Source organism: Schistocerca piceifrons, chromosome 2, assembly GCF_021461385.2.
Source record: "Schistocerca piceifrons isolate TAMUIC-IGC-003096 chromosome 2, iqSchPice1.1, whole genome shotgun sequence".
NCBI classification, from domain to species: Eukaryota; Metazoa; Arthropoda; class Insecta; order Orthoptera; family Acrididae; genus Schistocerca; species Schistocerca piceifrons.
Window position 1 is genome coordinate 579,260,056 of NC_060139.1, and position 24,578 is coordinate 579,284,633.

Here is a 24,578-nt window from a genome sequence, read left to right on the forward strand (position 1 = left end):
AGAACTGACATGTGATTACATTTTCACGCAATTTGTATGCATGCATCCCAGAACAACCACCTCTGGCCGTAATAACGGCCTTGATACGCCTGGGTATTCAGTCAAACAGAGCATGGATGGCGCGTACAGGTACAGCTGACCGTGCAGCTACAACACGATACCATAGTTCATAAAGAGTAGTGAGTGGCGTATTGTGACGAGCCAGTTGGCCACCATTGACCAGACGTTTTCAGTTCGTGAGGGATCTGGAGGATGTGCTGGCCAGGGCAGCAGTCGAACATTTTCTGTATCCAGAAAGGCCCATACAGGACCTGCAACATGCGGTCGTGCATTATCCTGCTGAAACGTAGGGTTTCGCAGGTATCGAATGAAGGGTAGAGCCACGTGTCGTAACACATCTGAAATGTAACCTACTCTGTTTAAAGTGCCGTCAATGAGAACAAGAGGTGACCGAGACGTTTAACCAATGGCACCCCATACCATCACGCCGGGTGATACGCCATTATGTAGATGACGAATACACGCTTACAATGTGCGTTCACCGCGATGTCGCCAAACACGGATGCGACCATCATGATGCTGTAAACAGAACCCAGATTCATCCGAAAAAATGACGTTTTGCCATTCGTGCACCCAGGTTCGTCGTTGAGTACACCACCGCAGGCGCTCCTGTCTGTGATGCAGCGTCAAGGGTAACCGTAGCCATGGTCTCCGAGCTGATAGTCCATGCTGCTGCAAACGTCGTCGAACTGTTCGTGCACATGGTTGTTGTCTTGCAAACGTCCCCATCTCTTGACTCAGGGATCGATACGTGGCTGCACGAGCCGTTTCAGCCATGCGGATAAGATGCGTGTCGTCTCGACTGCTAGTGATACGAGGCCGTTGGGATCCAGCACGGCGTTCCGTATTACCCTCCTGAACCCAACGATTCCATATTCTCCTAAACAGTCATTGGACCTAGGCCAACGCGAGCAGCAATGTCGCGATACGATAAACTGCAATCGCGATAGGCTACAATCCGACCTTTATCAAAGTAGGAAACTTGATGGTACGCATTTCTTCTCCTTACACGAGGCATCACAACAACGTTTCACCAGGCAACGCCAGTCAACTGCCGTTTGTGTATAAGAAATCGGTTGGAAACTTTCCTCGTGTCAGCACGTTGTAGGTGTCGCCACCGGCGCCAACCTTGTGTGAATGCTCGGAAAAGCTAATCATTTGCATATCACAGCATCTTCTTTCGGTCGGTTAAATTTCTCGTCTGTAGCACGTCGTCTTTGTGGCGTAGCAGTTTTAATGGCCAGTAGTGCATGTTATAGAAATACAGATTTGAAAAGAACAAAGGGTACGGAAATTTGGAAGGAATATTTTGAGGAGCTTCTAAATATTTAAGATGAAAGTACAGAAATGGAGGGACGGCGTAAATACCAGAACGTAGGTTCTTTAGTTGTATTGTCGACAATCAGAGACAGTAAAAGCACTGTAAATACTAAACAACAACAAAGCTCTAGGGTGAGATGTAACAGGAACTAAACTACTTAACAAGGGAGGAGATACAGTTTGGAAACAAATACACGAATTAGTGACCAATATTTGGGTCGAAGAAAGAATTTCAGACTTTAGACTGGATGGGCAGAAGCGGTCATGGTACCGGTCCATAAAAAGGGCGATAAACAGCAATGCAGTACTTATAAAAGCATCTCATTAATCAGCGCAGCCAACAAAGTATATTCCAGAATTCTCTAGAAAAAATTGGAAACATTTTTTAAAAAAGTAATGGATGAAAAACGCGCGGGATTTGTGAAGAACAGATACACCACTGACCAGATATTTGTACTGAAACAAGCCGTATCAAAACACTGCAAAACCAACAAAATATTGGCGATATTCTTTGTTGATCTCAAGAAAACCTAGATTAGCATACAGAAAAATGCTGTGAGAGAAAATGCTAAACGTTAGAAAAGCAAAGAAGATTACAAACATTGTAAACGTTACACTGGAAGGCTCGAAAAGGATAGTGGAAATGGATGAAGAACACTGCAAGGCTTCCCATATAAAAACAGGAGTCTGTTAAGGAGATGGTATGTTATCCCTCTTATTCAACATTATAATACAGTAAGCACTTGCTTCAGCAAGAAAGGCAGAAGAGACAGTTTAGGAATAAATATAAGTTCACTAGCCTTTGCAGATAATGTATTACAAATCGTTGAAAATCTAGTGACCTCAAAATACTAGCAAGAAAGCTAGCTAAAAAAAAATCAAAGGACGATGGATTAGAGTTAAATAACGAGTAAATAGAATTCATGAAGGCAGAAATAAACTAGAAAAAAAGGCGTGAAACGGTTAAGATTCATAACTATATGTTTGAAGTAATAGGTGAACTTAAATATCTGGCCGCGCTTGCAAACAACAGAAATTATGAGAGCCAAGAAATAGAAGCGAGGAGCAAAGCGACATAGAGAGTATCATACTCACTCAAAAATTTACTGTTATTCAAAATTTTTTCAAGAGCAACCGAAATAAGGATATATAAAACTCTAATCAAACAAGTACACACATCAAAAAAAGTTTTGCATCACCTAGGCTCCGAGAGTTTCGGAACCTGTACAGAAAATTGGAATAGAGATGAACATAAACATCATTTCCGCCCTTTTTATTGCTCATGAAAACCACACATTGTATGTTGTACCACCATACAGTGAGACCTCCAGAGGTGGTGGTCCACATTGCTCACACACTAGTACCTCTAATACCCAGTAGCAGGTCCTCTTGCATTGATGCATGCCTGTATTCGTCGTGGCATACTATCCACAAGTTCATTGAGGCACTGTTGGTCCACGTGTCCCACTCCTCAACGGCGATTCGACGTAGATCTCTCAGAGTTGTTGGTGGGTCACGTCACCCATAAACAGCCCTTTTCAATCAATCCCAGGCATGTTCGATAGGGTTCATGTCTGGATAAAACGCTGGCCAATTTAGTCGAGCGATGTCGTTACTCTGAAGGAAGTCATTCACAAGATGTGCACGATGGGGGCACGAATTTTCGTCCATGAAGACGAATGCCTCGCCAATATGCTACCGATATGGTTGCACTATCGGTCGGAGGATTACATTCACGTATCGTACAGCCGTTACGGCGCCTTACATGACCATCAGCGGCGTACGTTGGTCCCACATAATGCCACCCCAAAACAGCAGGGAACCTCCACCTTGCTGCACTCGCTGGGCAGTGTATCTAAGGCGTTCAACCTGACCGGGTTGTCTCCAAACACGACTCCGACGATTGTCTGGTTGAAGACATACACTCACCGGTGAAGAGAACGTGATGCCATCCTGAGCGGTCCATTCGGCATGTTGTTGGGGCCAACTGTATCGCGCTGCATGGCGTCGTGGTTGCAAAGTTGGACCTCGCCATGGACGTCGGCAGTGAAGCTGCGCATCTTGCAGCCTATTGCGCACAGTTTGAGTCGTAATATGACGTCCTGTGGCTGCACGAAAAGCATTATTCAACATGGTGGCGTTGCTGTCAGGGTTCCTCCGAACCATAATTCGTAAGTAGGGTCATCCACTGCAGTAGCGTGGGCGGCGTGAGCGAGGAATGTCATCGGCAGTTCCTGTCTCTCTGTATCTCCTCCAGTTCCGAAAAAATTCGCGTTGGTTCACTCCCAGACGCCTAGACACTTCCCTTGTTAAGAGCCCCTCCTGGCACAAAGTAACAATGCGGACGCGATCGGACCGCGGTATTGACCGTCTAGGCATGGTTGAACTACAGACAACACAAGCCGTGTACCTCCTTCCTGGTGGAATGACTGGAACTGGTCGGCTGTCGGACCCCTCCGTCTAATAGGTGCAGATCATCCATGGTTGTTTACGTCTTTGGGCGGGTTTATTGACATCTCTGAACAGTCAAAGGGACTGTGTCTGCCACAGTCAACGACTATCTTCAGGAGTTCTGGAAACTGGGGTGATGTAAAACTTTTTCTGATGTGTGTATTACTCTATCGGACAGAACTATGAAGAATAGTCTACAGAGAGAAAGATAGAGGATTTTGAAAATAAAATCCTGTGAAAAATATTTTGAGTAGCCTATGAAGGTGAAGAATGGCGAAGGAGAAAGAACATAGCGGTCACTGAAATACACAATGAAAAAAATTGCTCTGAGCACTATGGGACTTAACACCGGAGGTCATCAGTCCCCTAGAACTTAGAATTACTTAAAGCTAACCAACCTCAGGACATCACACACATCCATGCCCGAGGCAGGATTCGAACTTGTGACCGTAGCTGTCTCGCGGTTCCAGACTGAAGCACCTAGAACCGCTCGGCCACTCAGGCCGGTAAATATACAGTGAGCCAGATGCTGTTGCGGAAGCTACGACAAGGAGACTGAGAAGGGCCGTCCGTGGCTATAGGAGAAGGAAAGATCAAGATTGAGAGAGAAGAAAGATGGAGAGAAGAGATGGCCAAGGATGTTCATATAGTTTGAGCGAGGGAAGAAGATGCCAAGGAGAGGGAGGGGGCTATTTGAATTGGCCAAAAACCGACGTAGTTTTTGGGATGAGGAGACTAAGCACCGAGAGAGGTGGTGCAGTGGTTAGCAGACTGGACTCGCATTCGGGAAAACGATGGTTCAAAGCCCCGTGCAAGCCAGACTTAGGTTTCCCGTGGTTTCCCTAAATCGCTTAAGGCAAATGCCAGGACAGTTCCTTTTAATAGGACTACTCCTTCCTTCCGTAATCCGCGAATGTGCTCCATCTCTAATTATCTCATTGTCGACGGGCGTTAAACTCTAGTTCCCCTCTCCATTCTCCCCTCCGACCCTAGGCACTAAGTAAGTAAGCAAACAGCATTGAATATAGATGGACAGTTACACACCAGCCTAAAAAAATTTATGACTTTTCGTTAGCAATAGCTCAATTTCATTGTTTTTTGGGCACATTCCACATCTGACTGCAGTTTTTTATATCATGCACACTTTTAACGCAATGTAATTTGCATGAAAGGTGGTTTAAAATTCATCGTGACACGTAAACACTTCTTTATTGCATAGGGATTATGTGAGCGCCTTTTGAAGTCGCAAACACAGAACCATAGTGAAAATCTCATTTTTGCGTTTTGCGTAGTGTCTCTAGTACGCCCGTCCATCGCGTCTCGTGGCACTTGTCCGTTCTGAGAACGTATACATGACTAGAAAAATAGCGCCTCCAGACAAGTGTGAAGTGCGTGCTGCAATTTGATTGCTTTATGTGGAGGAGTGCAACGCAGCTGAAAATCGTAGATGAATGAGTAATGTGGACGGTGAAACTTTCATGAATGACAGCAAAGTGCGGTAATAGTACAGGAACCTGGAAGCATGACGTACATGACATTCACGTTGCAGGGGGTCAGGAATGGGACAACTTATTCGGCGAGCGGATCAGGCGATTCGAAAGAAACGTCGGTTCATAATGTTTGTGTTGATGATTCGTTTTCCAAAATTTCAAGGTCTGCTCTCTATATTACCGTGAGTGAGAGATTTCAGTACCGAAAACTCTATGCCAGATGGCTTCCCAAGCTGGTGACCGACAATCACAAAACAAAGCGAGTGGGCACTGTCTTAACGGTTCTCCAGCGCTACCAATGATGAAGGAGCAGATTTTTTGAACAGAATAATTACAGGGGACGAGACGTAGGTCCACTTCGGAAATGGAAAAACAGAAGATCAATTAAAAAAGTGGGTACATTCTCACTTCCCGAGTAAATAAAGAAATGCAAGCGAACCTTGTTCGTCAGAAATTGTATGGCCAGTATGTTCTGGGACTGAAAAGGAGTTTTGTTGATGAGATTCATCGAACGTCGCTCGACCATCGCTGCAGCCTCACACAGCGCGACTCTTTAGAAGAAGCGAAGAGGAATGTTGTCATTAGGCATTGTCCTTGTTCTTGGCAATGTTCGGCCGCACACAGCAGCTGCAACAAAGACGCACCTCAAGCGTTTTCGTAGGGAAGTGTCTGATAACCCAACACGCAGCACGAACATGGGTCGCTCATATTTTCAATCCTTTGCTCACATGAAACACTAGTTACGGGGACAGCATTTTGACATAGACAACAATGTACAGACCAGCTTAGAGAAATCAATGAAAGCCCAGGCGACTGGCCTCTATGATGAGGATATTGGAAAGTTGGTACCACGCTACGACAAACGTCTACTATGTAGAAAAGTAGCTGCCAGGTATAGCTAAATACTGCAAATATATCATTTTCGATTTTCACTGCTGTGTTCATTCGCGACGTCTCGCGGGTTTAGTTGAAACACTCTGAAGATCTGTCTCGTAGTGTTCGTCCGTCATCACCAACACTTGCAGATCACCGCTGCCTGCAAATTGCGTACCCGAGCAGATTGCAGCAGCACTACGCGCTGTTTACTGGAGAGAACTCGGAGCGCGCGTGCTAACGCCAACAACACTTTCAATTCGCCCCTTGCACACCACAGATAAACACGACACGAAACAAATGAACACCACATAGACACAACAACACGTGAAATGGCGGCAGAAACTCTGTGCTTGGTTGACAAACCACAGAAAATGTGTGTGTAACGACAGCAGAAAAACCTTGTTAACGGGACACAAGCAAATAAAAAACACAATATCAAAAATCGCAACTAACACACTAAATAACGCGATATATAGCGATTCCCAGTCGGAAATGTACAATAAACAGAAAAACAAATTACGTTTCGTTGCGATTTCGGTCTTTCTCGGCGTGTTCTACAGATGAATTCTTCTCGGGTTACCAGCTGAGTGGTGCCGTAGTCTTGTCGCAGGGTTTCGATGAGTTTCGTACCCATCATCTTCCGGCGAAGACGACGCCACCACTCAGCTGATAACCCGAGAAGAATTCATCAATTACATTTCGTTGTTTGTAGGTACCAAGCCGCAGACTGCATGATAGGTTTAAAGCTACTTCCATACACGTTATGTGAGGTATGTAAACAAACTAAAATCTTTAAACATATCGTACATGGACTACATGTAATGTCTAAACTCCGTGACATATGTCTTAACTTTCTAGTGCTGTGGAAACCACTGTAACATACTTAGCACTTAATAATCGTTCCGTTTTCAAATATAAATATTTTTGAGCTGTATAACCGACATGTGAGGTTAACATGTAACAACAATTGTGAAAAAACCCCTGTACATATTACATAAATTGCTGAAACATGTCTAGGTGAAACAAAACTATGAAACAGTGTCTTGCTCATGACGGAATTCCTCTCCAGGTTTCTGTTTAGCTTCGTAAGGCTTTGTCTATCATTTTCTGATTCCCTTGAGTCTAAGCTCACGCACGTTCTAAGGCAGGACCAGCCGCAGCGTACTAAACCTCATGCGTTCAGTGTATGTGGGCCGCAGGTAATCCTTAGAGATGCATGGGAATAACAGAGGAAGAGGATAAACGGCGGGTACTGCGTATTTGCTATGAAATGACGTTACAGTATCAAACAGAAAGAATTTATGATTTAATTGAAAATGAAAGACCAGAAACTTACAATGATCGACAGATAGGATTCATTGTTCTGTATATCACAAAGCACTTCGAGCTCAATTTGTAGGCGTGGAGGACGTGAAGAAATTGACGGTACGAATAGTGAAATTTCTGACGTGGTATGCATTATTCCATTGTCAATTGCAACAGTTTACAGTGGAACTGAGCGAAGAGAATGGAGATTCCACATATTACTGTAACGTCAAGGGGCATGTCTGGAACGATTTTTCGACTGAAAAATTATGAACGAAAAAAGAGCGCAGGAACGAAAACTAGGACATCCAAGATAGAGTGCAGATTTCGCATTTTAAGTGCGCTTGGCTGCACACGGCCGGCTGGAGTGGCCGAGCGGTTCTAGGCGCTACAGCCTGGAACCGCGTGACCGCTACGGTCGCAGGTTCGAATCCTGCCTCGGGCAAGGATGTGTGTGATGTCCTTACGTTAGTTAGGTTCAAAATGGTTCAAATGGCTCTGAGGACTATGGGACTCAACCTCTGGGGTCATCTGTCCCCTAGAACATAGAAATAGTTAGGCTTTAGTAGTTCTAGGAGACTGATGACCTCTAAAGTTAAGTCCCTTAGTGCCTTGAACAATTTTTGACTGCACACTGCCCACAGTAAGAAATCGCAAGGTAACTCCTTTCTGATTTGATGTGGACATATTTAACAAGAAAATCGCGTTTTACAAAGGACACATTCTGACAAAGACAGTCTTGTTTGCTAAGTTCAATGGCGTTAACGAACACGCGAAGTCTGGAGAATTTGTTGTCGTCTTGAAAGAAAAATTCCACACAGATTTTGAGCACACTGTCAACCTTACCAGTTTCCCAGCTGTTTCCGAGACCGTTTGCCGTTTCAGTTGAAAGAGTCGCTATGCATGTTCAGATGTAGCTGACTGATCTGCGAGGTAATTCCCGTCTTAATGACAAATTCTTTTACCTTAAAACTGTCCAGAACGTCTACATTGCTTTCCTCAGGTAGAGTTTCCAATGTCCATAATGAGGCTGCAAAAGTGCTACAATATTTCGATCGAAATATTTGTGTGAAATACAGTTTCTCGACTATGAAACTAAATAAATCAAAATTTTGTGGTAACATGAGTGCGAAAATCAATGAAACTGTCTGCGTTTTTTTGTGTACCAACGGTCTGTACCAGGTAAAAATTATATTATGTCTTCAGCGCGCCAAAAATAATTAAATAATACTGGCAATTTGTTTTGTTTGTGGCCTATGTTGTTGAGAAATGTGAAATGTAAAACGAAGTAGTATGCAGTGCAAGTGGTCTGCCGATTAAATGTTACGCGTTCGCAGTTTTCCCCTCTTCCTCCTCCTCGCGGTCAGAGAGCGTGACGTGGCGGTGGGGAAAAGGTGAAGCGAGGCTGGGCGCATTCGCACTCTTGCCCGTGAACGTCCTCCCCTGTTCTAAGTTATACAGGCGCTGTAAACGTTGTTTGATCGGTTAGTGAGCTGCTGCAGACGTTGTCCTCACCCGTGACGCCGGCGATGTCGATGGCCCTGGCGCGCAACACGCGGCCGAACTCTCCCTCTCCCAGCGTCTTCTCCAGCAGCAGGCGAGAGCGCGGGAACTCCCACTGCGGGTCCACCTGCAGCACAGCCGTCACACTTAATGCAGGCTGCTGCCTTGTAATCATCTCACACACTTCCACATGTATAACACGCATAAAGTCAGTTAGATGTAAATAACAGTGATAATGAAACAGAATTACTGGCTTTACTCTCGCCAATACGATATTTATTAGCTCTTACAGCACAGTGGAAGAAATAAGATGTTAACTACATAATTTTGATCTGCATATACTTCCTATGAAGCTGACAAAAGTGCATAGTGATGTATTTTAAACTCAAATATTGGTAACCAATACATTCGATGTACTTTTTGTTCCATAGAACCATTGTGAACGGATCTACATCTGCATCGATTCTCTGTAAGTCACACTTAAGTACCTGTCAGATGGTTCATCGATCCACCTTCACAATAACTGTGTATTATTCCACTCTCCAACAGCGTGCAGAAAAAATGAACACTTATCTCTTTCCGTGCGAGCTCTTATTTTCCTTGTTTTATTACGATGATCGTTTCTTCCTATGTAGGTCGGCCTCAACAAAGTATTTTCACCTTCATAGGAGAAAACTGGTGATCGAAATTTCTTGAGAAGATCCCGCTACATGACTATACTATAGTCGTATTATAACTAATTACAGTAACTGTAGGCTATGCCCTAAGCTATATACTATTTATTGCTCATACAAACCGAACACGGACGTTTAACTGAAACCATCTGAACAACATTAGCAACCACGCCTACGTTTTAATGACGTCCACCCCAAATTCTGTATCATGTCCGTCACGATCTCTCACCTATTTCTCGATTATATTAAACGTGCTGGTCTTCTTTGAATTTTCTCGATGTACTCCGTTAACTCTATCCGGTAAGGATCCACACTATGAAGCAGTATTCCAAAAAGCGACGGACAAGCGTAGGGTAGGCAGTCTGTTTAGTAGATATGGCGCACCTTCTAAGTGTTCTGCCAATAAAGTGCAGTATTTGGTTCGCCTTCCCCACAACATTTTCTGTGTGCCCTTTCCTATTTAAATTGTTAATGATTGTAATTCCTAGGTATTTAGTGAATGTATGGCCATGAGATTTGGTTGATTTATCGTGTAATCGAAGTTTAAAAGATTCCTTTTAACACATGTCCACGATCTCGCCCTTTTCATTATTTAGGGTTAATTGCCAGTTTTACCCCCACGCAGATATATTTTTATACTCGTTTTGCATTTTTTATCTTCTGATGACTTTACTAGAAGATACAAGACAGCATCATCTGCAAATAACCTAAGCCAGCTGCTCAGATTGTCTCATAAATCATTTATATAGATATGTAACAACAGAGACCCTATAACACTACCCTGGGGAACGCCAGATATCACTTCCGTTTTACTAAGTGACTTTCCATCAATTACTACTAACTGTGACCTCACTGACAGGAAATCACGAGTCCAGTCGCATGACTGAGAGGATATTTAGACGCAAGAATATACAACAATTCATAAAACAACAACACAGGTTACATAATACATATCTCCGCAGCATCCTTTCTTCCACGAGTGGTAGTCCTGGAAGATTCGCAAGAGAACTTCTGTGAAGTTTGGAAGATAGAATATGAGGTACTGGTGGGAGGAAAGTTGTAAAGACGGGACGTGTGCCGTGCTTGGGTAGCTCAGTTGGTAGAGCGCATGCCGACGAGAGGCAAAAGCTCCAAGTTCGACTTTCGGCTCGGTACACTGTTTTAATCTGCCACGAAGTTTAATACATAGCACGTATTTACAGTAAAAGATATATATGTTTAAGTACCTTCCATCCTTAGTTAAACGGCCCTCATGGATATGAATAAGTAAAAGAAGCTTGAAGTTATTTCATCTGAGATGGAATAATAAACCTGTCATAAACATGTAAATGTATAAAGCAGTAAGATACATATGATAATTCTTGGGCTAACGAAGCCATGCGTCATCAAATAGAAAATTACTTTACCACACCTATTTTCACTCATCACATTACGAATGTAAAGATGGTCATAAAGTCACATTTTACGTAACACTCACGTCGTCTGATATTATCAATATTATATACGTAATTAAGTTCTACTGCAATATGGTTTCGAACGAGCTGGTCAGCAATAAAAATTTTTGGCTTTTGTTTAAATTGAATTTATGAAAAAATAAACTTTTTATAGCTGCTGGAAAGTTAATGGAAACGTATGTTCTTGGATAGCAGACGTCTTTCTAGAGCGAAGTATTTAAACTTTATGTAGTTTATTCGTATATTTAGGTATTACTATTAGTTTGAAATATACAGACTGTCTCTCCTAAGAGGCCTGAGGCGCTTTTCCTCTCATTTTTTGACACATATTTTCAATTTCGTTTTTTCTGTGTGTATCTGGAATCAGCCCAAACAAACACTGCTCATCGCATCTCTCATGCGACTGCCAGTGTTGACGGAAATCGTTGGTTTGTTTCCCGTTTTAAACAAAATTATTTTTAAAGCGGAATTTTACGTGTCAAACCGACACATTCAGTGCGCGCTGGACGTCACATGTAAGACGAGCAGTATTTGTTTCGGCTGACTCACAAAACATCTACCGAAACACCAGAGAAAATGCGTCTGACAACCCTTAGAAAAGACACCCTGCATATACAAAGTGCCCCAGAAATGTTGCGACAAAAGTCGAGGGGTTGTAGATGGCGCCTTGAGGACATCCAACGACGCTACAGTGCGCCTAAGTTATAGGCGTCGACGCCTGTCACTAGGCCACCCTTTCGCCAGCAAAAGTGACTTTGTACGCTGACGGATTGTAGGCGAAACATCTCTCAATGTTTGTTATTCAGCGATTGCGACTGATTGCCGTGATTGACAGTGGAGAAGATGGAGCTAGTTGCTGCATAGACAGGCATTGACATCTATGAATGTGATGCTCTGTTACCTTCGTGTATGAAGGTTCCAGACACAGACTTCTATGCTCAATAATGCTCATGTCTGAGGCGTTTGGTGGCCAGCAGAAGTGTTTAAACTCAGAAGAGTGTTCCTGGAGTCACTCTGTAGCAATTCTGGACATGTGGGGGTGTCTCATTGTCCTACTGGAATTTTCCAAGTCCGTCGGAATGCACAATGAACATGAATGGATACAGGTGATCAGACAGGATGCTTACGTACGTGTCTCCTGTCAGAGTCGTATCTAGACGTATCATGGGTCCCAAGTCACTCCAGCTGCGCACACCTCATACCATTACAGAGCCTGTACCAGCTTGAACAGTCCCCTGCTGACATTCAGGGTCCATGGATTCATGAGGTTGTCTCCATACCCGTACACGTACATCCGTTCGATACAATTCGAAACGAGACTCGTCCGATCAGTCATCAACAATCCAATGTCGGTGTTGACGAGCCCAGGCAAAGCGTGAAGGGTTTGTGTCGTGCAGTCATCAAGGGTACACGAGTGGGCCTTCGGCCCTGAAAGTCGATATCGATGATGTTTCGCTGAATGGTTCGCACGCTGACACTTTTAGATGGCCCAGCATTGAAATCTGCAGCAATTTGCGGAAGGGTTGCACTTCTTTTACGTTAATGATTCTCTTCAGTCGTCGTTGGTCCCATTGTTGCAGAATCTTTTTCCGGCTGCAAAGATGTCGGGGATTTGATGTTTTACTGAATTCGTGATATTCCCGGTACACTGGTGAAATGGTCGTATGGGAAAATACAGCTCTAGAGCTGTCCATAACTGCGAAATTATTACCGGTGCAGGATTTTGTGCACGAACTGACCTTTCGATCACGTCCAATAGATATTCGATGGGATTCATGACGGGCGTTCTGGGTGGCCAAACCATTCGCTCAAATTGTTCAGAATGTTCTTCAAACCAGTCGCAAAAACTTGTGGCCCAGTGACATAGCGCATTGTCATCCATAAAAATTCCATTGTTGTTTAAGTACATGATACCTATAAATGGTCTCCAAGTAGCTGAACAACCAGACGATCCAGTACATTCCATGTCAACACATCCCACACCGTTATGGAGCCATCACCAGCTTGCACAGTGCCTTGTTGACAACTTGGATCCAAGACTTCGTGGGGTCTGCGCCACTCTCGAACCCTACCATCAATTCTTCACAACTGTAATCCAAACTCATCTGAAGAGGTCAGGGTTTTTCAGTCTGCTAGGGTCCAATCGATTTGTTCACGAGCCCAAGAGACACTCTGAAAGCGATGTCGTGCCATTAGCAAAGCCACTCACGTTGTCGTCTGCTTCCGTAGCCCATTAACGACAAATTACCCCGCACTAGCATAACGGATACGTTCGTCGTACGTCCCACAGTGGTTTCTGCGGTTATTTCACACCTTTTTGCTTGTCTCTTAGCACTGAAAACTGTACGCAAACACTGCTGCTCTTGGTCGTTAAGTGAAGGTCGTCGGCCTCTGCATTGTCCATGGTGAGAGGTAATGCCTGAAATTTGGTATTGTCGACGCACTCTTGATACTGTGGACCTCGGAATACTGAACCGCCTAACGATTTCCGAAATGGAATGTCCCATGTGTCTAGCTTCAACTACCATTCCGCGTTCAGAGTTGTTAATTCCCGTCGTGCGGCCGTAATCACGTCGGAAGCCTTTTCACATGAGTCACCTGAATACAAATGGCAGCTCCACCAAAGAACTTCCCTTTGACACCTTGTTCACGCGATAGTCCAGCAATTTTTATGTGTGCATATCGCTAACCCATGGCTTTTGTCACCTCAGTGTATATAGAAGGTGACTCAGCTGCCACTGTCGCTGTCCTTTCATGCAACCCGCAATGTTAATTAACCATACGTAAATTTTTCATATTCTGTCCCTCGCTATGCTCAAACGATTAGAGTACAGAAAAAATGAATAGGATCTTTTTTTAGAAAATGTAGTTAAATTTTGTACGAGAATACGTTTTGCTGAAGCTATTCAAGAAAAATGTCAAAAGTGACCTTTAAATGCGCCTTCACGCCTATACTCATTCTTCACCAGTCTATATCTTGCTCGAAGCCTTTCCTCCTAACATTGTACGAAAATATCCGACTACGCGAACCATTCCCGATATTCGACCGTTTTTGTCTCTATTTATTGGCTATCGGCATAGTCGGCTATTTCTTTATCGCTATTAATTTGAACGTTCCCGGGTAATGAAAGAGAAAAGACTTTTGTAAGATTTACACTAAAACTAATTACGTTGACAATTCGATCCAAACTTAACCTTTACAAGCACAGTAGTTTCGTAGTGAGAGTGCGTGACGAATACAATAATGTCATTGTTTATTTTATGCTGTTAAAAACTCACAAAATTGTTGGGTAAAATTTACAAAAACGTCAATTTTATAATTTCTAAGAGCTCAACTAAGCTGATGTCATAATAAGGTCAGTCAATGAAGGCCAGAAAGGTCAAATGCGGGAAATAATTCGTAATAATTGGTACAGTCCCAAATTTTTGTACATTCGTAGGAGGGAGTACCATCAACAACATACTATAAGAGATTTTGATCGGTGGAGGTTGAGTGTGGGGCCACTTTAGTAACTTTTCTTGAGTAAGTCGAAAACTACGACCACCAGCTGAAACGTGTCCTAGAACAAATTTTAACCACGGTACATTTTCTACAAAAAGGTCCTCTTCATTTTTTTTATGAAGAACTGATAGTTTTCGCTTCGCGAGCGTGGGAATATGAAATTTCGCGCGTGTTTTTTGAAGACCAGAAATAACATTGCAGGCTGCATCAAATGAAATCGGTAGGGGCAGCTAAATCACCCTGTATAATTATTACTCCATAGACTTATGCTACCTAAGAGTGCTGTGTTAAACTACTGTTCAATAAATTCTGTTTAAGGGAGAAGATTTTTGTTTTCTTATAAATGTATAGACGAAGACATGCAGGGATGCATGAACCGTTATTTCAGCGAAATTCTGAGGCGAAACAATGCTTTCTACTTGCTTATGTACTACAAAACACTTTACCTTTTTCGTGTTAAACACCACCATGTCTTTTTCGGTGTCAGTTTCGTGGTGGTAATGCTTCTTTCGACTTACCTAATATGGTAGATAATTTCAGAAAAGTATCTGAACGAAACAAGTATAAGTGCAATAAAAATTAAACAGAGACACAAAAACTGTACACATCCATATAAAAAATTATTGTGAACCTCGAAAAATACGAGAAGTATAAAAGATGGTTAAAGGATAGATCACTTCAAGTATAGATTATATTTAAGGTAAACAGTAAAGAAACTCTTTTTTGTAAGTATTATATCATCTTTATTTTTTAAACTCTTTACTTACTCTGGGAAATTACCGGTATCAACGACCAATAATTCACAGTTCTGTTGCATATTATTCATCGTTTTTATGCTAGAACTGAATTTCATTTTATTTATTAATATAAATTAATATTAAAGTTGATAATGTTTTTTCAGTATAATTAACAATTTTAACCAAGTAATCAGAGAAGAATTGGTAGCTTTCACAATTTTTTAATATAGTTCATGTGAACAGATTTTAGTCCAGTGACCGAATCGGGGCAACAGCTTTAAAGTAAGACCTAAGGTTGCCACACACTTCATAATTTTTTACAGCTCTCTCTGTCCTGTTGTCCATCTTCAAGTACTTCTTCTTCCTCTTCTTTCCGTGAAGATTCTTTTCCATTTCATGCAGACGCAGATGCAGATTATGAGCTCCTGTTCCTTCTTCAAGCATACCACTAAGCAGTCTTTTTTTTGTGTGGTCTCCCATAATATTATTTACTTCGTTGTGCCACGCTTCAGTGGCATCCGCCGTTGGGTGGATTTTTCCGTATCATTTCCACATTGCGATGAGAATATCACCGTTCTGTAGGCAGGTATACACAAAGAAGACAAAAAACTGAGGGAGCCTTTCGTTGTCAGGAGCTTGCGCATGAATCTCAACTCAGCCATTACTTACGTCCGCTGGTTTTACAAATGCCAGCGCTGCACAAATGCTGAGGTGAAGTCTTAAATCTTCGTTCTGACGGTAATCGTCAGTAAGATCGAGATACTGAATTTTTCTCTATAAGACGATAGATTAGAGGACAGGATAGGCATTTTTAATGGAAGGAATAAAAAAGAAGTCTTGAAAAAGTCTTCCAATATTTTAGGAATGTAATATTTAATAGCTGCAGCCAGCAGCTTGCACAAATCTACACCATAAATGAATGCATACTTAGAAGACTCCATCGGCGAAACAAAAATTCTTCTTAATGTATGTGCCGTACTCTTATTAAGAAAGACGTCACCTATGTTAGCGTGTTTCGTCTGATTAAACAAGCAGTTTATTTATCAGTGGTGCCCAAGAAAAGTGAATGTCGATGCTCCAGTCCAGAGCCGCGCTGCTGCTACGATCGCAGGTTCGAATCCTGCCTCGGGCATGGGTGTGTGCGATGTCCTTAGGTTAGTTAGGTTTAAGTAGTTCTAAGTTCTAGGGGACTAATGACCACAGCAGTTGAGTCCCATAGTGCTCAGAGCCATTTGAACCATTTGAATGTCGATATTTAGGCAGCTGCGATATTGGCCCTTACGAAGTTTTCTATATCAAATAAGTGTTCGTTATTTCCATATGAAGCTCAATTTCACTGCAGTTCTTGGACTTTTGTGGGTTCGCCACGCTTGACTCCACTGATAACGCAAGGTGCTTTTCATATTTGTCTGAGTGAGGTATAACAAAAAACTAATCTTTATTATGAAGAGTCCTCAATTCATCCACATATATCTCTGATGACGGCGCAACACTGGACCATCGCAGGCATATGTATCTGTAATAACCACGCGGGAGTGACCTCTCAAGTCACTTGAGCAGCGCATCCATTTTAATGACGCGGGAAAGATCGACAAATCTCCGATGCCCGCAGTTATTTACACAATCGAAGGGTTTTACTTAATCTATAAAGAGTAAATGCGTTCCTGTATTACATTCGCGCCTTCTCTCTATTAACTGCTTCGAACGTTCACTGCTCAGTATAACTTACTGGGTGCTATTAGCCAGTCATTGAGCGATTCACATGTCCCTATGTCAGAAAATTTCCAGGACAGGCTTTTTAAAAAAAAAATAGAAAATTGCATTTACCAAGTAATTGCATTTACTCCTATCGAAGTAGTCCCCTCGGCCACCTATTTACAGTTGCCAACGTTTCTGGAGGTCTTGGAAGCAAGCAAGGGAATTTTCAACTGCGATGCCTCTGAGCTCATTTGTTATAGCACGCTGGATCTCTGGGATGCCTTGCTGAAGCTTTTCTGTCAGCCGCCCTTTAACTTGTGGAAACAAGAAAAAATCGCAAGGCGCGAGAAGTCAGGCGAGTACAGATGATGTGGGTTGGTAATCACGGAATGTCTGGCGGCAACGTTGGATTGCCTGTCACAAACATTTCAGGACTTCGATGTAAAGAGTTTGGTTCACTGTTTGACCGAGACGAATGTAATCATGGTGAACTAATCCTTTATTATCAAAGAATGCGATCAACATTGTCTTTGTTACCGTAGGTTGTCGTTTGAGTTTGCTCGAGACTGGCGATGCGAAATTCCGCCATTCAGCAATATAACGCTTCGTGTGAGGGTCATACTGGTAGCACCAACTTTCATCTCCACCACTAAACAATTCTTCGTATTTCCTCTTTCTGTTCGTCTGTTAGTGTGTGAGAGATGAGTTTTGCATTAAGTTTCCGTTTCCCTAAATCTTCGCGTAAAATCTTATGACACATATCATTATTCAAATTAAGTTATTCTGGTATCTCACGCACAATTGCATGACGGTCTTCTTGGAATAACTGACTTACACGCTCCGCGGTATGTGCTGTAGATGGGCGACGAGCCCTGGGATAGTTTTGGAGCGATTCTCTGCCTCGACGAAACCTTTAGTGCCACTCGAAAGCACGACTTCTTGAAAGTGCCTCGTCTGCACATGCTTGCCTAATCATTGTCCACGTTTCACTAGCGGTTTTCCCGAGCTTAACGCAGAACTCTTTGCTCACACTCAGCATACATTGCGTCACCGTAATTAATGCGCCAACAACCCAAACAGTGTGTTGCTAAGCACAGCCCTGCCACCTAGAGAGTTTGCGCGGGAACGTGGCCAAGGGCATTACGAGGACGCACATACACCAGGTAACATAAAAACAATTTCTTTTCCTTTTTAGTGTAGCAAACTCGTAAATAATTGAAACTGCGTGTCGGACCGAGACTCGAACTCGGGACGTTTACCATTTGTGGGCAAGTGCTCTACCAACTGCGAGTCGTCCTCACAGCTTTACTTCTGCCAGTACCTCGTGTCTTACTTTCCAAACTTAACAGAAGCTCTCCTGCGAACATTGCAGAACTAGTACTCCTGAAAGAAAGGATATTGCAGAGACATGGCATAGCCACAGCCTGGGGGATGTTTCCAGAATGAGATTTTCACTCTGCAGAGGAGTGTGCGCTGATATGAAACTTCCTGGCAGGTCAAAACTGACTGGTAGTGAGTCGGGCTTGCGTAGCTCAGTTGGTAGAGCACTTGCCCGCGAAAGGCTCAGGTCCCGAGTTCGAGTCTCTGCGCGGCACACTGTTTTAATCTGTCAGGGAGTTTCATATGAGCGCACACTCCGCTGCAGAGTGAACATCTCATTCTGGAAACAACCCCCAGGCTGTGGTTAAGCCATGTACCCCCCCCCAATATCCTTTATTTCAGGAGTGCTAGTTCTGCAGGGTTCGCAGAAGAGCTTCTGTTAAGTTTGGAAGGTAGGAGACGACGTACTGACGGAAGTAAAGCTGTGAGGACGGGGCGTGAGTCGTGCTTGGGTAGCTCATTTGGTAGAGCACTTGCCCGCGAAAGGCAAAGGTCCTGAGTTTGAGTCTCGGTCCGGCACACAGTTTTAATCTGCCAGGAAGTTTCATATCAGCGCACTCTCAACTGCAGAGTGAAAATCTCATTCTGGTCTCGTAAATAATTTTTAAAAAACCGGCCTGAAACGTTTCTGCCAAATTTCTCCGCTCGCGGCAGAAGTGAAAGACGAAGACGCAAGTTGTGCGCCTCACCAGAGGTGCTGCTGCTTCAGCTGCTGCTGGCTGGGGCTGCCTCCAGTAGTCAGTGGGTACTCACCGGCGGCCTGGCGTCGTGCGGCAGCAGGCAGTGCGCGCGCTGCACGTAGTCCGAGGCAGAGGCGGCCGCGGCGCCCGCCGCCGCCAGCTTCCGCTCGCACTGGGCGCGTCTGCACAGCCTGCGACACCAGACGCAGTGCGTCGCGTCAAAATGCTTCACAGCAACGTCCGCAGCGCATCCGCTACTCGGACGACATTGTTCTATAGTGGTAAAAATAAATGATGCATATGGCCGAAACTTTAACACTGCACGCTGCGGCCCAGAAAGATGATCTCAGTAGATTGGTTGGTTTGCAATGTAATTCTAGCCCATGTTCCTACCGTGAGAGGGCAGTTGTGTAGTATGTGCCAACCGTGTCACCTTTAAACATTGCACTACCTGCGTTGTGTGTAATTACAAGTGTTGTGTTGCTTCAGGATGGTTCGGACAACAATCGGAGGCTTCATACAGTCACTCTGATGGAGCGGGGAATGAAACAGGTAGACATCGCTGTGAATTAAATTGATGTCTCTAGAATATGGAGCAAGTTCCTAGCGACAGGATCAGTTGAGGATCGTCAAAGAAGTGGCCGCAGAATAAAAACAACAGGTGTGTGGGAACCATGTCTGCGTATTACAGTGTGAGGTAACGGGCGAGTTGTGGCGTCCTGGAAATATTATATGTTCGGAGTTGGAGTGGCCGCTCGGCCAGCCGCGGCCCGGCAGCAAACATTTGGTGGCATACGTTAGCCGGACGAGAGGGGTAGCCTCAGCGCATGGTCCAACCGCGTGGCTGGGAATTCCGCTGTGACGAGGACGGTGCTTTGTGTCGATGAAGGAGATGCCTATTCCGGGAGTGCCAAAGATGGCGTACTTTGAGAGACCTTAAATTAATAGTAGCCAGAGGAATCATGATTCCTCAAAAAGAAACATGTACATTACCATTATTTGCACGACGATTCTGATGGTGTAATCAGATATTCAATATCTTTATTACTTTAAAGTTTAGTATCTGACTGTAAATTAGACAAGTAACACCCAGCAACGAATTTCCAAAATGTAAACACTTCATCCGATTTTGTGGATCGACGTGTCTTTAGGAAGCTATTAGTGTAAACCTAAATTGGTATAAATTACAGGCATGTAACTTGAATAGTACATGAGTTATAGGAGGTCACCGTGGCCGATTACTATCGACCGCGTCAGGCCATAAGTACACCACAGCTACACGAAAAACCGGTAGCAGCATGCTTATAAATATATTTATTCATCTATGTCTTTGTTTATATCTGATATATACTATTCATGAAGAAATTGGTTAAATATTTACTGTGTTTTAGAAAGCACGGAGACATTAGGCTCCTGGCCTACCTTTTGCTTCTTTTCGTTTGATATATGTTTATTTAATTGTTTATGTATTTAATAATGTGTGTTAGAGCGTGTTTATGGTCTAGCCGTGAGAATAGTTATTTAATTTCAAGTTATTTAAATGTAAATCTAGTATTTCGTATGTACTTAAACATGTTTGTGGGTGCGTTAGTTCGAAGACATGGCGCGAGCGCTCTAGCCAGTCACAGCGCTCGTGAATGGGGAGGAGACTGGATGGAAGCGGGGAAGAGCGTCGTTTAGAAAGAGGAGAGGGAGTTCTGGAGAAGATGGCACACGACACGGAAAGTGCTGGACGCGACGGCGCGACGGACGCGGAGTCGCGGCAGAGACTCGGAGAGTGTGGAGCCGTTCGCGTGGTCGCGTCAGATAGAAATACTTCGGAGTGCCAACTTGAGCACTTGTGAGATTTCCGTGGCTTCTGCAGTGAAGACGTAGTGTGCGTTTAGAAGTGAATATCTCGCGGGCTAAGTTGTTGTACATAACTAATCACGTGCAGTAGGAATCTATTGTTTCCCTGTTATTCAACTGATGTTTTATTCAACTGCTGGACCACCGACACCAGTAAGGGTTTTGCAGAAATATACCAGTTCTCAAAAGTACTCCTACTATCGCACTCATCATTTTAAGTCGTTAAGACAGTACCTGCAGATTTTATTTAATTGCAATCTTTCATTTATAAATTTATATGTTACATTCATAATTCGCAATTGCCGAGTAATAGAAACCTTCGACCATTCGATTCATGTGTGTATTCCTATCGTAAACTGAACAATCAGCAGTATTTGGTCTGTAATGCGGCAACTACGTATCCCAGCCCCTAGACAATGAAACCAGCCAAAACTTTTAATATTTCAACTCAGAGTCGGAGGGTGCGTAGTAGTCTGAAAGTCTGCAACAGAAAGCAGGAACGCTCAACACAATGCCACACTTCTACGACGATAGTTCCAAACAGATACAGGAGATCAGGTGTCAACACAAGCTACATAAAATAGGCTCCATAAGCAGAGATTACGCCCAAGAATACCTCTCAAGGATCCTTACCTGAATAGTGTTCGAAGAGGGGCTCGTGTCGCATGGTTACGAAACCACTCTTCATGGTTTAGGCATAAGTGGGACACAACGGGCTTTTATGGCGAGATCCGTATCATTCTCCGCCCTGGGAACACTGATATTCCTATGTGGAGAAACGAGGACAAAATTTACTCTCTAACTGTATCTTAGATCGCCACCTTATCAAGGTGGTTCAGTTAAGTTTTGTCCACAACCGGTAGCTGAGTGGTCAGAGCGACAGAATGTCAATCCCAAGGGCCCGCGTTCGATTCCCGTCTGGGTCGGAGATTTGCTCCGCTCAGGGACTGGGTGTTGTGTTGTCCTAGTCATCACCATTTCATCCCCAACGACGCGCAAGTCGCCGAAGTGGCGTCAAATCTAAAGATTTGCACCCGGCGAACGGTCTACGTGACGGGAGGCCCTAGTCACACGACATTTCCAGTTAAGTTTTGGGGCAGAATCATGTACAAAAGCAGGACACTCCCTTGCGCCACTACAAGCGAGAATGACCGGTGTGAAGTACTGAGACGACATCCTTGCACGGATTGTGGCTCCATTTGGTGAACATATTGGAGCAGCATTAACGCTTATGGACGACAATGCAAGCCTCCCCCACCCCTCGTGACAGCCTTGTGAACACCTTCCTAGTGGAGCACAGAATCGGTTCGATGGAATGGCCTCCATGTTCTCCATATCTCAGTTGCATTGGTAATGTATGGATCATGTTGAAACAAGCGGTTTGTAATCTTCTATCCTACCAGAGACCTTACAGTGCATCACCGGTCGCTGTGGAGGAATGGGACAATATTCCACAGGTCAACCTGGACAACTTGGTAAGAGTATGCCTAACCGCATTCAAAAGTGTCTCCAATTATGAGGAGGACCAATTAGCTCAAAAAGAATGTGGTAAGCAAGATGACAGTGAAACAATTCTGTAGCGTTTGCACTGGAATCTTTTGTAGGGCCTTGTTTGTGTTTATCAAATGGAAATGTGTTTATCTTCATTATTTTTGTTTTCTTATGACTGTTCCTTACAGAAAAAATTACCTATCTTTCCTATTATGTCCATTTTGACAATAAAGCAATATGCAGCATGTATTATCACCACTGTATATTAACAAATAGGCAAATTTTTAATCTCAGTGATTTGAATCATGCCATTTTGATTAATAAGGGGATAGTGCCTACTCGCCATTACCGATTTCATCCAAATTTATGTCATAAGCAGGTCACGCAGGTCTTGGCCAGAAATGAAAGTAATGCAAGTGGGAGCACCATATCATCAAGCGTTTATAAAAAAAAAAAAAAAAAAAAAAAAAAACAAATAAAAAAATAGCGTTTATGGCGCGGGTTGGCGAGGCGTCAGCCATTTGCGTTAGTGTTGATTCCCGGCAATGGGACGGTAATCCGAGATCCGTGGGGTAATCAGAGGGTCGTGAGGTCGAGTCCGTATGCGAAATATTCTTCTTTTTTCACTTTTTACGTTACTTACACTACAAATAAAACGAAAATTAACAAGGTAACTTGCTCGTCTGCAGCTCAGTAGGCTATAGCCCTTTCTGCAAAATTATTGCCTACAATCTGTGTATGGCTGTACTGATTCTTTTGTACAGCGGATTTAAAACACCGTGGGTAAGTACGCGGTAAAATATAGGATTGTCGTCTTTACTTCGGCAACCCCAGGGAAACTTACAACAGCCTTATATAAAGTTTTTTGACTCATATGATGAAACCCTACGTGCAGAACATAATTCTTCTGTTAATTGTCTCGTGGGGAAGACAAACAAATCCACTATTATCCGACGAGATTTTTCAAGACGAAGGATTGCTGTCATGTAGTATTAAAATGATTCCCTCGAAATGCACTCATCTACTGCTGCCCTGCGACGTCTATGTTTATTGTCAGTTAAAGAACTTGATCAAAAAGCTTTAAAACCGCTCATCGAGAGAGAAAAAGAAGTCACATCCCAAGGAGATTGCATAAAAATACATTCCATTATACACCATCAGCTGTCTTCTCCATTGCTTGACGAAATGATGCGTTACGCGTGGTTAGATGCCTTCTATGAATGCAATTCAAGTTTGTTTTTCTATAGAAACTTTAAAAAAACTTCAAAACGTAATTGTAAAAGTGCGGCATTTATAACGTGTGCAAGATGTCGAGAAAAATACTCCTTCCCCTGTTTTTAACGATGAACATCCCCCCCTCCCCAGCACGTGTAAGTAAATCGTCAACTATAAGGTAAAAGAAGTATCTACTTTTATATACAAAATTATAGTGCACACCTTATATCCCTTCTTGGAACTTTGTTTCGAATCACAAAATTTCCTTTACCTTGTGTTTTCATGTCTTTTTATGAAAATATTAATAAATACAATATACTGAGCATTATTTCGATTTTTTTTTTTTTTTTTTTTTTTGCTCTGTAAGTAACACAAAAATTGAACACAAACTGTTTCCGCATAAGGACTCGACGCCTCGTCCTCACATCGCCGTTTTGTTCTCTTTCCGCTGTGTCTCGTTGCGTGACAGCTACGCTAGCATGGACAGCTCAAGCCTAGCCCAACCTGAGCCAAAAAAATGCTGTTTGCTCTAAGCCAAGCCCTCCATATACTATAGATCTGAACTAAATCGGTGACGACAAGTAGGCGCTTTCCCCTTGTAAGTGGGGACTCTTTTCTTCCTAAAGTTTTTCTCTGTCAAACATTACAGCAAGTTTATTTTTCTTCTTCCAGTTATTCCTCTTCCTTTTATAATTTTTCGCTGAGTCTCGTCATTTCCTTTCTTCTCTCCATTGGTTGTTTTTCTGTTAAATCTTCGTCGTCTATCACTCCTTCTGTCATGCTAATTATTGCTAGTGCTCTTTGTTTAAGTCTACGTAACCGTCGTCTGCCTTTGTTCTTGTACTTTTATGAATTATTATAAGCTCTGATTTTTCTATTGTAGGTTCAACTCCT

At 43.2% G+C, this 24,578-nt stretch overlaps 1 protein-coding gene across 1 annotated transcript in view; it reads right to left on the reverse strand.

Moving 5' to 3' along the window:
* Positions 1 to 24,578, reverse strand: part of LOC124775607 — a 237,383-nt gene that overhangs the window by 46,952 nt on the left and 165,853 nt on the right. Inside the window, exons 13-14 of the mRNA XM_047250436.1 lie at positions 19,204 to 19,321; positions 9,018 to 9,132 (exon numbers count right to left, since the gene is read on the reverse strand). Of these exons, the coding sequence (XP_047106392.1) occupies positions 9,018 to 9,132; positions 19,204 to 19,321 (233 nt within the window). The remainder of the gene's footprint in view (positions 1 to 9,017; positions 9,133 to 19,203; positions 19,322 to 24,578) is intronic.